Source organism: Grampus griseus, assembly GCF_964374135.1.
Source record: "Grampus griseus genome assembly, chromosome: 13".
NCBI lineage: Eukaryota > Metazoa > Chordata > Mammalia > Artiodactyla > Delphinidae > Grampus > Grampus griseus.
In genome coordinates this window covers 74,921,099-74,938,445 of record NC_139007.1, presented here as the reverse complement: position 1 = coordinate 74,938,445, position 17,347 = coordinate 74,921,099, and the positions used below count along the sequence as shown (strand labels likewise).

The following is a 17,347-nucleotide window of genomic DNA, read 5'->3' as shown; positions in this document are numbered from 1 at the left end:
GGAATTGCTGGAACTTATGACAGTTTTATTTTTAGTTTTTTGAGGAACCTCCATACTGTTTTCCACAGTGACTGCACCAATTCACACTCCCACCAGCAGTGCACAACAGTTCCCTTTGCTTCACATCCTTGCCAACATCTGTTATTTGTGGTCTTTTTGATGATAGCCATTCTGACAGGTGTGAGGTGATACCTAATTGTGGTTTTGATTTACATTTCTCTGATGACAGCTTACTGTTCTCTTCTTGTCGCTGTTTTCTTAACATTTGAAGAAATGTAAACATCTCACTCAAAATTTTATTTTGAACATCTGCAAAAATTTAATCATTTTGTTTTCACTTTATGATGTTACATTTACTTGCATTTTGAACATTTTGTTGTGCAGCATGAGTATAGCGAGTAATTATAATGGCTAACTCGCTTACCCTCTTTCCACTACGCTTAGCATTTCTGTCTATAGAAGATGCTAAGTTCATTTTTAAAATCAAATAAGACATGCATTATAAAATTAGATTCATGATATTTCTAACTGAATAATTATATCTAACTGCAAAACATTTTCCCTACCAGAGCTAATCTTCCCCTAATATCATTCTGAAAAATAAATATATGTGCCTTCTAAGTATCTTGAGTTTTCTTGATGATCTGTTTCTACAGTTTCTGTATATAAAGTCATTGAGCTTTGAGTCCTGGTTTGGAGTAGAGACTGAAAGTCTTTTACACAGGAAAGTAAAGTGTTGAAGAAAAATTAAGGAAAGTGGAGAATTTTCAGGTTGAAGATTCTGGTTTAAAAGGTAGGAAGGAAAATAAACTGAAGAAGAGTGGAAGTGTCCCTGTATTTTGAGGCAGGTCTGGGTTTTAGTCCAGTTCTGTATTTGTCACCATGGAAAAGTAACTCAACTCCGAGACTTCGTTTGCTTATCAGTAGAATTAGAGTAATAATTGACTACCATCATCACAGAAGGGCTGTGCTGTGAACATTGTGAATGTCAACTGAAAGGATATATAGGAGAAGTATCTTTAAAATCTAAAACATTAAAAAAAAAACTTTCAGCGAAACCTCTGTGTTCATGCAATGCTAACAGTTGAAATTTAGCAGCATCCTTTGACAACCATCATGTGTCAAAGAGCTTTAACTCCATGGCCTCCAGTGTTTTCATTTCTGAACATTTGTTTGGAGGAAATACATGGTATAAAGATGACTTTTGAAATATTATTTATAATACCAAATAATTAAAAAAAGGCCTAAGAAAAATTTTATGCCTATATAATCTTAACAAAAAATTATGTAACAATATCAGAAAATGTATATGTGGTCCTAAGTAAAAAATGTGATATAAAATTGAATGTATAGTACGTGTATGAGTAAGAACCAGAGTAGATGTGGATGATCAAAAGTAACTTTGGCGAGGGTAGATTTGGAGATTTTTCTTTCCTTTTTTTTTTAAGGTTATTCAGTTTGACATAAAGTTGCTGACATATGACATGCGTGTTGACTGTATATGTATATACATATAAGAAATAGGAAGATATTCAAGGAAAGAAAAACAAAAAGCAGTAAAAATATTGATACAACTAATAAATATCAATTTAAAAGAATAGGAATGAATACATACAATAGGAATGAATAACATCTACAGTCAGGAATTCCATTAAAATAACCCTAATACTGTACAAATTGCGTTAAAATATAATGGGGTTTTAAAAGTCTCTGTTGTCCTCAGGCTTAAAAATGCTGAGAAGGCCATAAACGAGTGTCTGTATAAATCTAAAACGAGGAACGCTGTTTCGACTCTGAGTAGAGACTTGCCTTCACTTTGCATTTTCTTTTCTGTTCCCAGTTCTTCTGAGATGTTTATTCATCCCTCATAGTTTTCTGAATATTTTTGCCAAACTCTGTTTTTACGAAGAACCCATCCACACATTGCCTCCTCATTGTATGTAGAGTCACGAGAAGCAGCGGTAGGAATATTCTGCAACTTTCTTGCCATGATTTTCTTTTCTTTCCTTGGCCTTTAGCTTTGGAAAGGAGCCAAATGAAAGACAAGCAGCTATAAATTGCGCGTTCAAATATAAAAATATTTTAAAGAGAAATTTGCAGTGCAGTACTGGCTTTCTGTAGAACATTTACTCCAAATACTTATACATTCTTTAATTTTTATACAAAATCTTTAGAAAAATCTCCTTTAAATCTAGTTGATGACAGAGCAGCCATGCCTTTTGGTAAATACACCGAGCAAACAAGCAACCATCAATTAAACGCTATCCAGAAGTCAAAAGAAAAATATATGTATATATTTTTAAAAGAACAGAATAACGTTGCTAGGGAAAAACTTTATATATTCAGCCTTCAACATATTAGCTGATTTTCTAAGACTATCAAGTGTGAATTGGTTTATGTCAGAAAATCCCTGTGGGATGGGCATGGTTTGCTTCATGGCTACAAATTTAATAAATAAAGAATAAGTACTGTGTGACGTACAGGAGAATTGATGGAGGAGTCCTTCCAAGATCACTAAGGAAACTCAACTGGAAATTAATTGATATAAATATCAAAGGAAAAGAAGAATATTTTCTATGGGAAACGAAAGGCTGTGTTCTTATTTAAGACTAATTTGCTGGTGGCATTATATATGTGTCAATGCTTAAACATAAGAATATATACATATTAAATATCCCCGGGAGGTTTTTTTTTTTTCCTTTTTTGGCCACGCGGCTTGCGGGATCTTAGTTCCCTGACCAGGATTGCACCCAAGCCCTTTGCACTGAAAGCGGAGTCCTAACCACTGGACCGCCAAGGAATTCCCAGATATCCCCAGGTTTTATACTAAATTGTTATGCAAATATAAATGAATTAAAAGTGACGCACTGCAGTCCACCACCCCAAAAAACAGCACAATAAAGAAATTTAATTTCAGAAGAATTTTAAAACTTGTTTTTTATTTAAAATGCTTTTTAAAAAGCAGAAAAATCCTTAGGGAATTCCTTGGCAGTCCAGTGGTTAGGACTCTGTACTCTCACTGCCGAGGGCCCAGGTTTGATCCCTGGTCAGGGAACTAAGATCCCACAAGCCGTGGGATGAGGCCAAAGGGGAAAAAAAAAAAAGGCAGAAAAATCCAGAGACTAATATAGCAAAATTAGAGGTATCAGTTTTATTTTGATATTTTTTCACTCAGCATTACTTTTTTAGATCAATCCATGTTGATACATATAGATCTAGTTTTTTCATTTTAACTGCTTAACAGTATTTTAACTTGTAACTATAACAACTTACCCATTTTCTTATTGATGGGCCTTTATATTGTTGCCATTTTTTTGTTTGTTTTTTTGCTATTACTAGCATTGTTGAACTTAACCTCTTAACATGTCTTTAAGTGTGCAGGTAAGAAAGATTCTGTTATATCCTAGAAGTAGAAATGCTGCATCATAGCCTTATAGATAATTTTTTAAGGTTTACTTCAACAGACCTACCTAGAGAAACTATTGTATTCAATGCTTATTCTGAAAAGAATTGGCTTTGGGGTAGTATATAGTAGTATTCTGCCAATGAACTGGTTATTTTTTTTTTCTTCACTTGAGCAAAAGTTTCCATCAAAGTAATAGTAATGGCTATCTAGTATGGCTTTCGGCTGACATGGTTCTAGTTAGGACTTCAAAACCCCTGACAAACTAGGACCTATTGGAACTTGGGTCCCCCAGGTTCTTATCATTGCCATTACCATTATCATTTAGGCCCCATTGACTGACTGGCTGTTTTTGACCAGATAGGGTCATAGGCATTATGCATATCTTCTCTAAATTTAATTCTCATACTTCTGCAAGATAGGTACTATCTTCATTTTAAAGATGAGAAGATTGGACTCCCCTGGCGATCCAGTGGTTAAGACTCCGCGCTTCCAATGCAGGGGGCCGGGGTTCGATCCCTGGTCGGTGAACTAAGATCCCACGTGCCGCACGGCACAGCCAAAAGGATAAAAAAATAAAGATGAGGAAACTGAGGCTCTGAGAAGTGAAGTGACTTACTCAAAGTCACAAATCTAACGTGCTGGAACAGGGAACCCAGATCTGTCTCACCCCCAGAGCCATAGTCTCAGATGCTACCTTATGCCTCTCTTTAAGGATGATCCTTCCACATTCTGTACTCCTATTGCATGTCCTGAAACCTGTTCTGTAGTATTTTCCTTGGACTCAGGGTGAAAACTCTCAATAGACTAGGCAGCATTTTTAGGGCTTTTGAATCAGTTTGTGGGCTATTTGTCAAAGGATACAAGTCTTATCGTCTGCTTTCTGGTCCTAAAAGTTACAGTTATTTTTATCTTTAATGCTGAGCTGTTTTCAGTGTATTTTTTTAATTATTGTGCTCGTGGTTCAATTATATGAGTCAGAATATACTTGCTTTACTATTAGTCTCAAGTTTTCTATTTTAATTTATATTTTTAAAGTATGAGCTAATGACTGAAATAATCTGGTTGCAATTTTAGAAGCCAGATCTAGTACACATAATAAATTACCTAGAACTTATTGCCTTTTTACACACATTGTAAACTTAGATTATTTATTCTTCTAATAGCGAAAAACCTGATGTGTTATCCCAGGAGTTGGGGATGGAAGGGCAGAAATCACCTGCTGAAGACCAGATGAGAATGAAATGGGAAAGCCTCCATCAGGAATTCAGCACCAAGCAGAAACTGCTTCAGAATGTTCTGCAACACGAACAAGAGCAAGGGGTATCGAACGTTTTGCTTTTACATATTAACTGATGTAAAAGATGTACAGCTTATGCTATGGGAGTGGATATAACTGTGCAACCACCTATATTTCATTATCAATTCCAGAATAAGACATAAAAAAACTACTCATCCTACACTCTTCTTAACAAGCCTGTTTCACATATCCCTTTATAATGATATAATGATATGTGGAAGTTTATTTGACTTCTAGATACTGTTTTCCTCAGAGAAGATTAATATCTGATGACTCGTTAGCATAAACCATTAAATTTCAAATGGGCCTCCCCTTTTTCCCCACAACTTTGAAAATTAAGGATATACACATCCAGGCCAAAAAAAAAAAAAAAAGCTACAAATTTGTCAGTAAGTTATCAAGTTATCTTATTGTCTTTTGCTACTTCCAGTATTTAATCATTTCCGAAGATCTTACTGGGAAACACACTGGGACCTCAGTGGAGCTAAAGGGAGGGGAATTCAGGGGTCAGTTAACAGTGGTCACTGGCCCATCTGTAGGCTGGTTCCCAAGATGGGTGGGTACTCGTGATGTTGGACTTGGTTCCAACAAGCAAGCCAAATCCAGTGGAATTAAATATAGCAATAGAAGGTTCCAGATAGATAATAGCTATGAGTTCACCCTAAGCAGAAGCCTGAGAACAACAGAGAGTCAGAGGGATTCACCCCTTAAGAGCTAGTCAGGGAAGCCTGTGATGCTCACCACAGCTGTGGCCCAGCAGGATGCTGGAGATAGAAGCCTAGCCCAGGTCCTGGGTCAGCCCTGCTCTGGCCGTCCCACCACGGAGGTATCATCAGAGCAAGTTCTAAGACCTTCACTGTGGATCTGGGGAAGCTGCTGTTTTCACTGCTCTGCTCCGGACTAGCTTAGGAGCTGGGAGAGGCTGACCCCGGAAGAGAAAGGGTATCAATAATTACAGAGGAGGGAAAGGCAGGAGCTGACAAAGCAGGCACTGTAGGGCAGGTACACCTTGCCAGGATCACCTGAAAGGGGGATGTCTAAAGGTGCCCCATCTGCTGAGAGCCGTGCGTAAGTCGTACAGAGCCATTCACCTCTGTCTCCGTTTACAGCCTCTTGTGGCATTCACACCTTCTCACTCCCTGGCCAGGGCCTTCTTTGCCTCTGTCCACAGGACCATCACCAGCTCTGGCCCTGGAGAATAGAAAGCCCTCCCTTTCCAGAGGCAGTTGTCTCGAAATCATACTCCACCCTGGCACACAGGGCCCACGCTGGCACACAGGGCCCTTATACCTTTTGCATGGACCTCCTACCTGTGTTTGAATGGATCCTCCTTCACACCCCGATCAAACATTCCTCAGACTCACGGCTTGAGTTCTTAATTGCCGACCTAGATCTCCTGGACTTCAGAACAGCACTGTTCATGTGATAGGATTTCCCCATTCCTTTGTCTGTAAGTGGTATTTACCGTCCTAAATGGTGGACTGCAGCCTTTTCTGACTCTCCTAAGTCAGATAAATCTGGGATATTTCTAGTCACATTCCATGCGTACTTAATACTCTTCGCTTGTGAAATGCCCGACCCCTGATTCTGCCTCTTGTCCATTCAGCTTGAACACTTGCATGAGTCGCCCATCCAGCATTGCTGACCTGGACGTCTCCACCATACCTGCTCTCATCTGGGAGAGCTGCTTTTTCTCTCAGTGCCCTGTCAGCACTTTCTTCTCTTTGGTGAGAAGAGGTGAGAGAAAAGTACAGGAAGAAGTAGTCCGGCTATGAGTTTCCAGAAAGAAAGGGAATGATCTATGAGGAACATATTTTGTGTTCTAGGTGTTAACATAACAATGCTGTGGTGAGGTTGACATTACCTCTCTTCGTAGATCAGTCAGCTAAGGCTTGGAGAGATTAGATAATTTCTCAGGGTCTTGTGACTAAGAAGAGGCCAAACTGGGTTGGAGATGCAGGTCTGTTTAACTCTGAAGTCCCTCATTTTTCATGTTACCTTACTGACAATTTTGTACACTTGGATGATATACTTAACTAATCTCAAGTGTAAAAACAGGCACTTTTTTTTGCCTCAAGTTCATTAGGTCAAAAGGCATCAGTCTTTCAGAGCACTGTTTCTTTGTTCACTTCCACTGTATTTAGCATCTCTGCAGAACACCTGGCCTCAGGATGAGATATGGCTTCTGCTCCTAGGAACCTGTAACCCAACTAAGGAAATGCTTGAGACATTTCTGAAAAATTTAGCAGCTGGGGAGGCTCCATTAGCGGGAATTAAAAAGGAAACAAAAGTAAAAAAAAAAAAAAAAAAAGTGGAAAGTGGCTAGAAGAGGTGTGGAATTTAAGGCAGTGGATTATAAAGAGATGCTGGGTGGTGAGCGTCCAGCCACAGTGGGGAATGAGCCCGGCATGTGTAGAGGATAATGAATTAATCAGCCTGAAAAGTAAGGGCAAGATGAGGTGTTCTAAAAAATTACAGGACACTGAGTTTGAGCAGAAACATCATTAAAACATTTGAGTGCGAGGCCATATCATAGTCCTTACTGGGGAGACATTGTGTTTGCCTAAAAGAGTTTAGGGGGGAAGTAAAGGAATCATGAAAGCAAAGGGATCAGTCTAGTTCTGGTATTTCGGCTGAATTATTTCATCATGGGTTGTGCTAAAACCAAGATTAAGTTGAGAGGAAGGCTATGATAAGAATTCAGGCATTTTTCCCCACTATTTTCTTTTCTTTCTTTCTTTTTTTCTTGGTCCATCAGAGAAACATTGCCATTGCTGGATCTGGTCATCATGTTTAGTGGACATGGTGTGTTGTAAGGTGGTTTTTCTCCAGCAGAGGTTTCCATAAACACAGTTTTCCCAGCATCGGCTTCAGTGTTCATTTCTAAATGAGAACACCTGGATAGAGTACAACTGGTCCTAACTAAGCTCTCCTGTCTGCCTACAGCTTTACAGCAGGCCAAATCGGCTCCTGTCTGGCATGCCACTGTACAAAGGGGACGGACAGGCCCAGGATAAATCCGCGGTGACATCTTTGCTGGATGGATTGAACCAGGCCTTCGAGGAGGTTTCAGCCCAGGTAGGGTGGTGCGCTTGGTCTCCTTGTGGATCTGGGATCCCAGGGGGTTGCTCCACCCCTGGGCGTGAGCTGTTGAGACCCAGCGCTAGTGATTAGCCCCGGAAAGGCAGAGCCACTGGACCCCAGCATCTCATCCTGGTATTTTTCTTTGATTCCTCAAAACACTGTAATTAATCCTTTGTTCCTTCCTTTTTTTCTCAGGGTGGAGGGACAAAGAGGCAGAACACTGACTTGGAACAGAAGCTATACGACGGGGTCTCGGCTACCTCTACGTGGCTGGATGATGTAGAGGATCGCTTATTTGCTGCCACAGCACTTCTACCAGCAGAGGCGGAAACTTGCCTCTTTAACCAAGAGGTAAGTTTGGCAGCCCGTGTCTGTGGGTGTATGACATTACGCAGCACTTGAAATGCTGATATTGGATAATTAACGTTATGTATAAAGAAGGTCAAGCATAAAACAGTTCTAATAAGGGACAAATGAGGTGTATTTCCAAGCAGCATAATGCAGAAAAGAATTGCCTAAATATCAAAAGCTGTCAAAGATATTTATGTTTTGTAGTTTTATTCTTTGTCTTGTGTATGTGGGAGGTGGAAGAAACTGAGGACTCCGTGGGAACCCTGTTGTATATTGCAAAGCTTCCCCATGTGAAACACAGACTAAAAATAAGAATTATGAATTTCTAAATGACACCTTAGAAAACTCATCTTTTCACCAAATATTATATATTAGTATTAGCAAATGATGTGAAGTTTCTGAGGAAAATAACAGTAACTTGCCTAATATTTACAGAAGTGTATGAAGTGGTCCAACTTGCCTTAGATGTAATTATCACTGAGCAGTATGAGAGATATAGTGGACTTCCTATGAGGAAATGACTCGATTTGTATGTAAATTCATGGATCTAAACATTGAAATGCACTTTCTTATCAACCCCAGACTCTTGCCAAAGATATTAAGGAAATGTCTGAAGAAATGGATAAGAACAAGAACTTGTTTTCCCAAGCCTTTCCAGAGAATGGTGATAACCGAGATGTTATCGAAGACACTTTGGGTTGTCTTTTGGGCAGATTGTCTTTGCTAGACTCAGTAGTAAATCAACGATGTCATCAGATGAAGGAAAGACTTCAGCAAATACTAAATTTCCAGGTAAGACATTATCAAGAGATGTTTCACCATTTTCCAGCTACCTTCAACAATAAACAGGATCTTACCGAGGTATGATATAGACCTACCTATATACCTATCAAGGTATATAGATATAGACCTACCTTTTATATAGATATAGACCTACCTTTTATATAGATATAGACCTACGTTTTTTTTCAAAGGTACATAGGGCAAGAACATTACAGAAAAACAAGGGGGTTGAACTCAAGGAATAGAAAACAAAGTTTGATGCTCCTAGAAGTGGAAGGTTGAGAAAATCAGCCAACCAAACTTAGGGCTGAATAGAACTTTAAATTCAACCAGTGAAGCTCATATATATGGCATATTATAATGATAATTTCCAGTTGATAAAACTGGAGTTTAAAACATAAGACCAAAGAAACATGCAGGAAGTAATAAAAAGCATCCTTTGGGAATACTTACATTCTAATTGAATTTTATTTGTAGCGAACACAGAAGACTTATAAAATAGATTCATGTAATACATGTAATTAGGGCCAAGGGGTTGATGTAAAATTTTGATTTCCAAAAAAATACTGTAAAGTGTCAAGTAAACATACCACTAGCCAGGAAATGTGGAATTTTCTAGATATTCATCTAGAGGGACAAATTATCATTGCCTTCCAGTAGTTTACGTTCTTAAAACTATAAACTAAAATTATCACAAACATTTGTGTATCATTTCTCTACTCAAAAGAAATCTTCACATGTATTATTGACATAATAATAATATTATGATTTTTATCACCTACTGCTGTATAACCTTAGCTGCTTCTCTGACCTAAGTATCCTCAACTATTAAACCATGCCCAAGGTAACTACCTTTTAGGGCTTTGTGAGGACAAAATGAGTTAAAATGTGTAAAATACTGTAAACAGTGTCTGAAACGTAGTAAGCACTCAGCAAGTTTTGTTACTGTTGCTGCAATTAATAGTAGTATTTATGATAATAGATATAGGCTCTAAAACCAGTGGAAAAGTTAAATTATTTCTCCAAGGTTATTTAACCATCAAGAACTGGAGCCAGGATTTGACTCAAAGAATGTTTGTATATTTTATATTGTTAGGATGATGGCGGGGGAGTTGGAGAAAAGTAGACTTATTCAAGATATATTTGGAAGGCAGAATCAATAGGGGAGCGTCTGTTTGGATCTGGGCAACAAGAGAAAGGGGCACTGCTGAGGAACTCCAGGGACTCTGACGTGAGCATCTGGGGGGCATTGGCTGACAGAAAAGACAGGTGGGAGCAGTGCCATGGACCAAGGGGCAAGACTGGGTCGTTAGCAGTACCACTGGCTGGGCAAGGATATCGGGTAGAATTAAAATACTCAGGTGAATAGTCGCAAGTCTGTGGCTTAGAAGAATGACCTGCATTGGATATTTGCATTTGTATCTGTTATGCTGTGTAGTACACAGAGAGGAAAGAGCATTTCCCTTTCAGTTAGAAAACCTGGGGTTGATTATTTGGGTATTTTGTCTTGAATGCAAGATCTGATTGCATGTGCATCTGTACATAGTATGTCTCAAATCAGCTAAACTGTTGTGCAACTTACGGAAACTTGTTTCCTTACTCTAAAATTCCTCTTGCATAAAATAACACACTGAGTTTTCATAGCATTCTAGTCAATTGGCCATGAATGAGGTGGGTTAAAAGTGCAAATGGGTGTATCACCAGGAGGCATGTTTCCCTTTTTCAAATTGCGTTCTCTATGCTAGTGTCTCTGGTACTTTTCAGTTGTTATTGGTAATCATAGCCAGTCAGAGTAAAAACTGAACTAAGCACGAATACTCTGGAACTTATTTTGGGTAGAGGATCAAGAGAAGAACAAGTAATCTTGAAATTCTCTTTTAATCATCTTCTCTATTTTTCTCTGCCAACAAGTTTCTACTTGCTGGTGGCCAGCTCACAAACAAAAACTGACATTTCAAAATGTCTGTGCTCCAATTTAATTGAGAGAAGGAGTTCCAATGTTAATATAATTAAAAGTCAAGTCACAAACCATTTTACTTTGCACTGAGCACCTGGTATACTCTCAGTGCTCAGCGCTTATTGGAATGGTAGCCTTCATTTTACAGTTAACTTTTTTTTTTTTTTTTTTTTTTTTTTTTGCGGTACGCGGGCCTCTCACTGTTGTGGCCTCTCCCGTTGTGGAGCACAGGCTCCGGACGCGCAGGCTCAGCGGCCACGGCTCACGGGCCCAGCCGCTCCGTGGCATGTGGGATCTTCCTGGACCGGGGCACGAACCCGCGTCCCCTGCATCGGCAGGCGGACTCTCAACCACTGTGCTACCAGGGAAGCTCCCAGTTAACTTTTGAGTATTAGCTTTTGCCAGATGTTAACGTTATCCTGTACCCAACAGACAATCTGGAAAATGGGTAGATGTTATGTTGAAGTATGTTATCTACATGGAATCACAAGTTAATTATCACCTATTCTGTATTTTTAAAACTTTTATTCATAGACTTAAACCCAAATAAATTTCCTAGACATTTTTATAGTTGAATATTTTATTTAAAAAGTAAAAAATGAAAGAATTTCTTACTGAATGAGCAGGGCAACACAAATGATTTTAAAACTTGAAGCTTCCTGTTTCTCAAACAGCTAGAAGCCCACCTCTTTATGCCCTACAAGTAATTCCAGTAACTGTAAGAAAAAAATTGTGATGTCTGTTATGTGTGTAGTATATAGATACCTTAAATACCCTGCTGTATCACAAGTGTGGTATTAAGAAATGGTTAAAGCCTTTGGATTTTCATTCGTAAGAAAATACCAACATCCATATGGTTATAAGCACCTCTTAAAGTCCTTTATTTAGTAATTTTTAAATCAGTCATATTCTCTGCTTTACTTTCTTCTTGGCTAGTCTCGTCTAGTAATTAGCGCAGCTTCTAGAAATGTGAACTCTGTTCTCTATTACCTGGAGTAGAATATGATTAATCTAGAAAATGTGCTATTAAAAATGTAAAGATGATATACAGGAAATACATATACCCTCTTCATTTCTAACCCACCTTTATACTTATCTACTCATTTAGATTAACGGAACTAATGTTTTTCTAAATACATGTAGGTAATAAGGACTTTACTTCTTTTGAATCTGTTCAAATGAATGGGAACCTCTTTTCTTATGCATATAAACAGATAAATGTATCATGGTTCTAATGGCCCACGTGGCCTTACCCTGAGCACAGCTGATGACACAAGCATTATCATAACTCATAAGCAGAACCCTTGTTTCTGGCATCGTTTTTCCAGTGCTGTTCTTATAATTTCTCGTCTAGTCTGCAGCTAGGCTTGCAGATTGGTTTGGGTTTTGGTTAGTGGCAGCTGCTGCCTCTTAGGACCGTATGCTTTTCTCTAAATCTCACGTTCAGTTCTATTTCTTCTTTTCTTTTTAAACGGCATAATACACCTACTCTTTTCCTTCAGCCTCGTATTTTGTGTTATAATGCTGCCATGTATCCTTAAAGACTTCTTTTCTTCTTTGGTGTGATTATCCTTCTACTCATGAGACAGTCAGAATTTTTGCATCTTGGTACCATACACACATGTGATCAACTCCCGCTGAAGAGAATGTGATAAGTCAGGCTTCAGCCTATGATGAGCAACCAGCCCATCACAGCAGTTTCTAACTAATAAGAAATAGAGCTTACTTGTTGATATTTCAGGAGAAAAATTAAAAATGTTATAATTCAAGCTTTGTTCTAGTTCATTATTCCTTTTAGAATTGAGTATCAAAAAGTCTGAGAGTTGTCTCCTTTCTGTACAGAGTTAACTCAATATAAGTATATTTGGACATTTAAATGAGTAACGTTTATGAGTAGGCTTAGCTAAGATTTTTTTGTGTTGTCTTTTCGTATGTCTTTGGTCACTGTGAATAATGTTTATCTTCTAAACTTCTGGATGGCTTTTTATAAGCTGGTGCAAATTCTTTGAAAATAAGAGAAAGAAGGAAGTGAGGGAGAGAGGGAAGGAGAGGAGAGAGGAAAAAAAGGATCATAATTATTCTTAAGAATAATATTTTTCCCCCAAACACAACACCACCTCCAGGTTGTTTTACTAGCTAGAAGTCCTTAGTGTAATATTTCTGCTGCAATGTTTAAATGTGCTCCTTTATTACAGAAATAACAAGAACATTTGGGTGACCAATATTGCTTTTTATTTGTGTACTTCGTCTCCATCTGTGTTGTGTTGGAAATGCTTTGTATAACAAATTCTAGCACTTGGTGTAAATTTTTTAGCACTTGTATAAATTGTTACCAGTTCCTTTTACTTTCCCATAAGATAATATTGTTTCTTCTGGAAACAATTAAATTCCTACCCCTGTATATTATTTCTAAGAATGTGTGTTATATTTACAGCCATTTTGAATTTCCTGTTACACATGTTAAGCCTTCCTGTTGCTTTCCTCCTCAGAATGATCTGAAGGTGCTGTTTGCATCACTGGCTGACCACAAATACATCATTCTGCAGAAACTGGCAAATGTGTTTGAACAGCCTGTGGCAGAGCAAATAGAGGTATTTACAGCCGCCTTTTTCCATAAGAGCAAGTGCGATGAGTAGATCTGATTTACTTTGAAATTCCACATATTCTTTGGAATATTAATGGCTTACTGTAGCATTTTTGTTTGTCATCTATTTTGTTTTTAAGTACCAGGTTTACAGATTACATTGACTCTGTCACTTACTTCTGTGTGTAACCAGGAAATGTGAGAGAGGAAAAGGTGTTAGTGACAGATGCTGACCTGAAGGTGTTTGCCACCTAACCATGAGATTAGACATGAACCTCAATGACACTCGACAGGGAGTCAGACCGTCCTGGTAGCGTTACACATGAAGCACTATGGATGTTTAGAAGCTGGGAGATTACCTTCAGCGGTGGTAGGATTAGGGAAAATTTTGTAAAGGGAAATTCGAACTGGACTTAGAAGTTTGGACACACAGAGACTGGGAAGAAAGGTGTTCTAGTAAAGAGAACAGCAAGAACAAAGGCATAAATGTTAGACCATTCAGGGCACTTCGGGAGAAAAGCAAGTAATCCTGTTTGACTGAACTGAACAATGAACAAAGGTGATTGAGGGGAAGTAGGGTTCAAAGAGGAAATTTGAAGCAACTTATAGAGTCTGTTGAATGTCAGAGAATTTGGACTTTGTTCTACAAACGAGTGGTCAACTTTATTGCTTGCGCACTTCATTGGTTAAAACAGTAAGCACACACCACAAATATATGTGTATTTACTTATTTATAAATTATAAGCAGGCACTGTGTTATAAAGCATACACACAACTGAAAATTAAAAACGCATGTGGTTGTATATAAAGGAAAGACATAGTGTTTCATTCTCATCAATCATCTTAAACACTTTTGGGTACTTTGGGGTGAGTACCTTGGAGACCACTGGCAGTGGAAAGTCACTAGGGATGTTTGGGGGTGAGGATAAGTGTCAGTGCCAACTCCTGCATCTGGTGCTTGACATGACAGCTCAGGAGGAGGGAGGCAATGGGAAGGATGTTACACAGAACATCCCATTTCATAAACTAAGTAATGATGAAAATGTGTGCTTTAATGGAATTGCATACCCTAGTTTCAGTAGACCTCTAATGGTTCTGTGGGTAGAGGCCATAGGGAATCACCTGAAATACAGACCACCTCAAATACTTCCCTATAGGATGAGATATCTAGATCTCTCTCCCTCTCTGACCATCTAAAACAGTTTGCAAAATTATATTTGAATATGTATCTTTCTGCGCCCTAATTTCATCTGTTTTTTAACAGAGATCCCTCATTCTTCCCAAATTGAAAATCATTCTTCTGCATCATAACTTCTACTTGAAAGGACCCCTTTTTATTTTTTATTTTTGGCTTATAATGTACCCAATCCCAAGCAGAATTTGAGCAGCCATAAGAGTGCTTTGCCTTGAATTTCTAATGTGAAATTTAGGATACGTATGATCACAAGTAACACTTTTACTGACTATTGACCAATACAACCAATGTAAATCCCAGAGATAAAAATAAATTACTCCTGATTTCGCTGAATAAATGGAAAGCAACTCAAAAAGTGCTAATCCCATCCCTACCCTCCTTGGGTTAAAGAGGTAACAGTAGCAGAAGCATGGGGATATATTCATCTTTTGAGTCGTGTCATTCTGACCTAGAACAGACCGGTTGCCCCATAAGCCTGTTGCACAGCTGTCTTCTTCAATCTCCCTTTACTACCGTTCTGAGAATTTCTTTCACTTCTCCCTTCTGCTGGGTCTTCTCTTTGCTGAGCTTCAGGTCTTTCTCTTTACTGTATTGCTTCCTTGTTTCCTTAGTGCGCATCCTTACTAAGAAAGGATGCGTGCTACATAGAGTTTTCAATGTTTTGCGTGTCTGGAAATGTTCCAGTCATATGCTCACATACTACTCATAGCCAGGCTCTTTATACAATCCTTGGTCAGTTCTTTACAGAGTTTGGAGGCTTTTGCTCCATTGTTTTCTAGCTTCCAGCGTTGGCTTGAGGAATTGAAAATTGTTCTAATTCCCGAAGGTCTCAGAGTTCTGAAATTTCACAGTGACATGCCTTGGGGATGGTCTGTTTCATCCACCGGGCTGGGGGCTCAGTGGGCTCTTTTGATCTGGCAGCTCTCATCTTCCTATTCTGGAACATTTTCTAAGAGTTATTTAAATAGTTTTCATCCCTCTATTTTATCTGTCTCCCTTTCTGAAACTCCTTTTAGGCAGATGCTGGATGTTCTGGTCCAATCCTCTAACTTTCTTATCGAGGGACATGTCTCTCTTTGTCTTTTTGCTCTGCTTTCTGGAAACTTCCTCAGTTTCAACTCTAAACTTTTCTGTTGACTTCTGCATATCTGCTCTCATGCATTTAATCTTCTCAGAGACTGGGAAGTACTATCCACTTTGGGGTAGTATCCTGTTCTTTTTCAAATACATGCATTGTCTTTTATAATCTCTCTGGTATATTAGTGATTTGGGGGTTGAAAGGGTTTTGGGGGGACTTGGGGGGAGTTTTTTATTTGTTGGTTTTTCCTGTATAATCTATTCCCCTCCGGGTTGCTTTTAATTTGTTGGCCTATTTTGGTCTCCGTCTTTCATGTTAGAGGCTTTTCTCAGCTATTTGTAAATGCTTTGTTGTCTCTTCACATTTAGGATGAGAGACTGAATGGGAACTTCATGAATGGATGGGGCTTGACAATTTTGAGATTTATGGAAGGATGATCTGTGTGGGCTATTGGAGAATCCTTGTGTCAAACTTTTTAGGTCTTTTCTGTTGGTCTTTTCATATTCTCCCGCCCACCGCCTTCTGTCTGGAGAGTAGAAACAAGGCTTCAGCACTCTAGGAGACGTAGGGGATCCACATTCAGCATTCAGTGGGTGTTGTCCCTTTATCCCCTTGTTTTCAGTCAAGGACTCGAGCCCACAACTGTGCCTGGTGCCCCTCAGTCCAGAGACATCTGTTTTACCTTCTCCAGAAAATGAACTTGCAGTCTTTCGCCAAGGAAGGGAAGAGCCAGTGTGGAATGAGGAAGGGGATCTGGGAATCGAGGTGCTCTTTAAGCAGCTTTCCACCAACCCTCCTTAGTTAGCACCCGCCCCATGTTGCCCAGGGTTCCAGAGATTCCTGTTGCTTTAATTTGGTCGTTGCTTTAATTTCCTGTTGCTTTAATTTAGCTTAGGATTCAGCTTCTCAGATTTCCTAAGTCAATTCCCGTGTATCCTTCTGATTTTCAGCTGGCAAAATTTTGTTGGTATTACCCTCTTTCCTATTTCTTTGCCCTTGTAGATTTATGAAGGAAAAACACCCCAGAAAACAAGCAAACAAAATATTGGCAGTGGTTTTGGTGGGGACTCAGGAGAGAGAAAATAAGACACGTGTGTTTCATCTGCCATGTGGAGTCCATATTCTTTTCATCAGGGCAGCTGAGGTTGCTTTTCTTCCAAAAGCCTTCCTCGACTGCTCCAGGATTCACTGGTGTCTCCCTGCTCCGAAGTCCTCTAACAGGGATGAGCTGCAGCAAGCTTAGTACATAACTGTATTCAGCCTTGTTTCCTTTTCTTCTGTTTACTCAGGCTTCCTGAGCAGACTGGAAGCTCCTTGAAGGCCAGGTTGATGCCTTGTCCTGCTTCTGTAGACCTCACTCTGGGAAGGCAAGGCTCAGCGCTAGCTGTCACTTTCATACCTGATCGCTTGCCCTCCCATTTCACAATGGAGTAAGCTCTCTCTGACCATGCTGTAGCATAGTTTCCTCTTTCCTCGCTGCATCTCGCTTCAAAGATGCTCAAAACTGCATTTCAGAAAACCAGAACACGATCCCCTAGAACATCTAGGCAAATACCTTTTTCTAAAGACGTCCTAAAATCATGCTTCTTCTTCAGGGTGCTATTCACCATTT

The 17,347-nt window shown here is 39.1% G+C and overlaps 1 protein-coding gene across 7 annotated transcripts in view; it reads left to right on the top strand.

Moving 5' to 3' along the window:
• The window catches only part of SYNE1 (spectrin repeat containing nuclear envelope protein 1), a gene marked incomplete at its 5' end in the record, with an annotated part of 457,248 nt that overhangs the window by 316,711 nt on the left and 123,190 nt on the right, over positions 1-17,347 (top strand). For all 7 annotated transcript variants that reach the window (XM_082668958.1, XM_082668957.1, XM_082668956.1 and 4 more), the window contains 5 exons: positions 4,570-4,726; positions 7,650-7,781; positions 7,983-8,138; positions 8,721-8,930; positions 13,368-13,469. In XM_082668958.1, the coding sequence (XP_082525084.1) occupies positions 4,570-4,726; positions 7,650-7,781; positions 7,983-8,138; positions 8,721-8,930; positions 13,368-13,469 (757 nt within the window). The remainder of the gene's footprint in view (positions 1-4,569; positions 4,727-7,649; positions 7,782-7,982; positions 8,139-8,720; positions 8,931-13,367; positions 13,470-17,347) is intronic.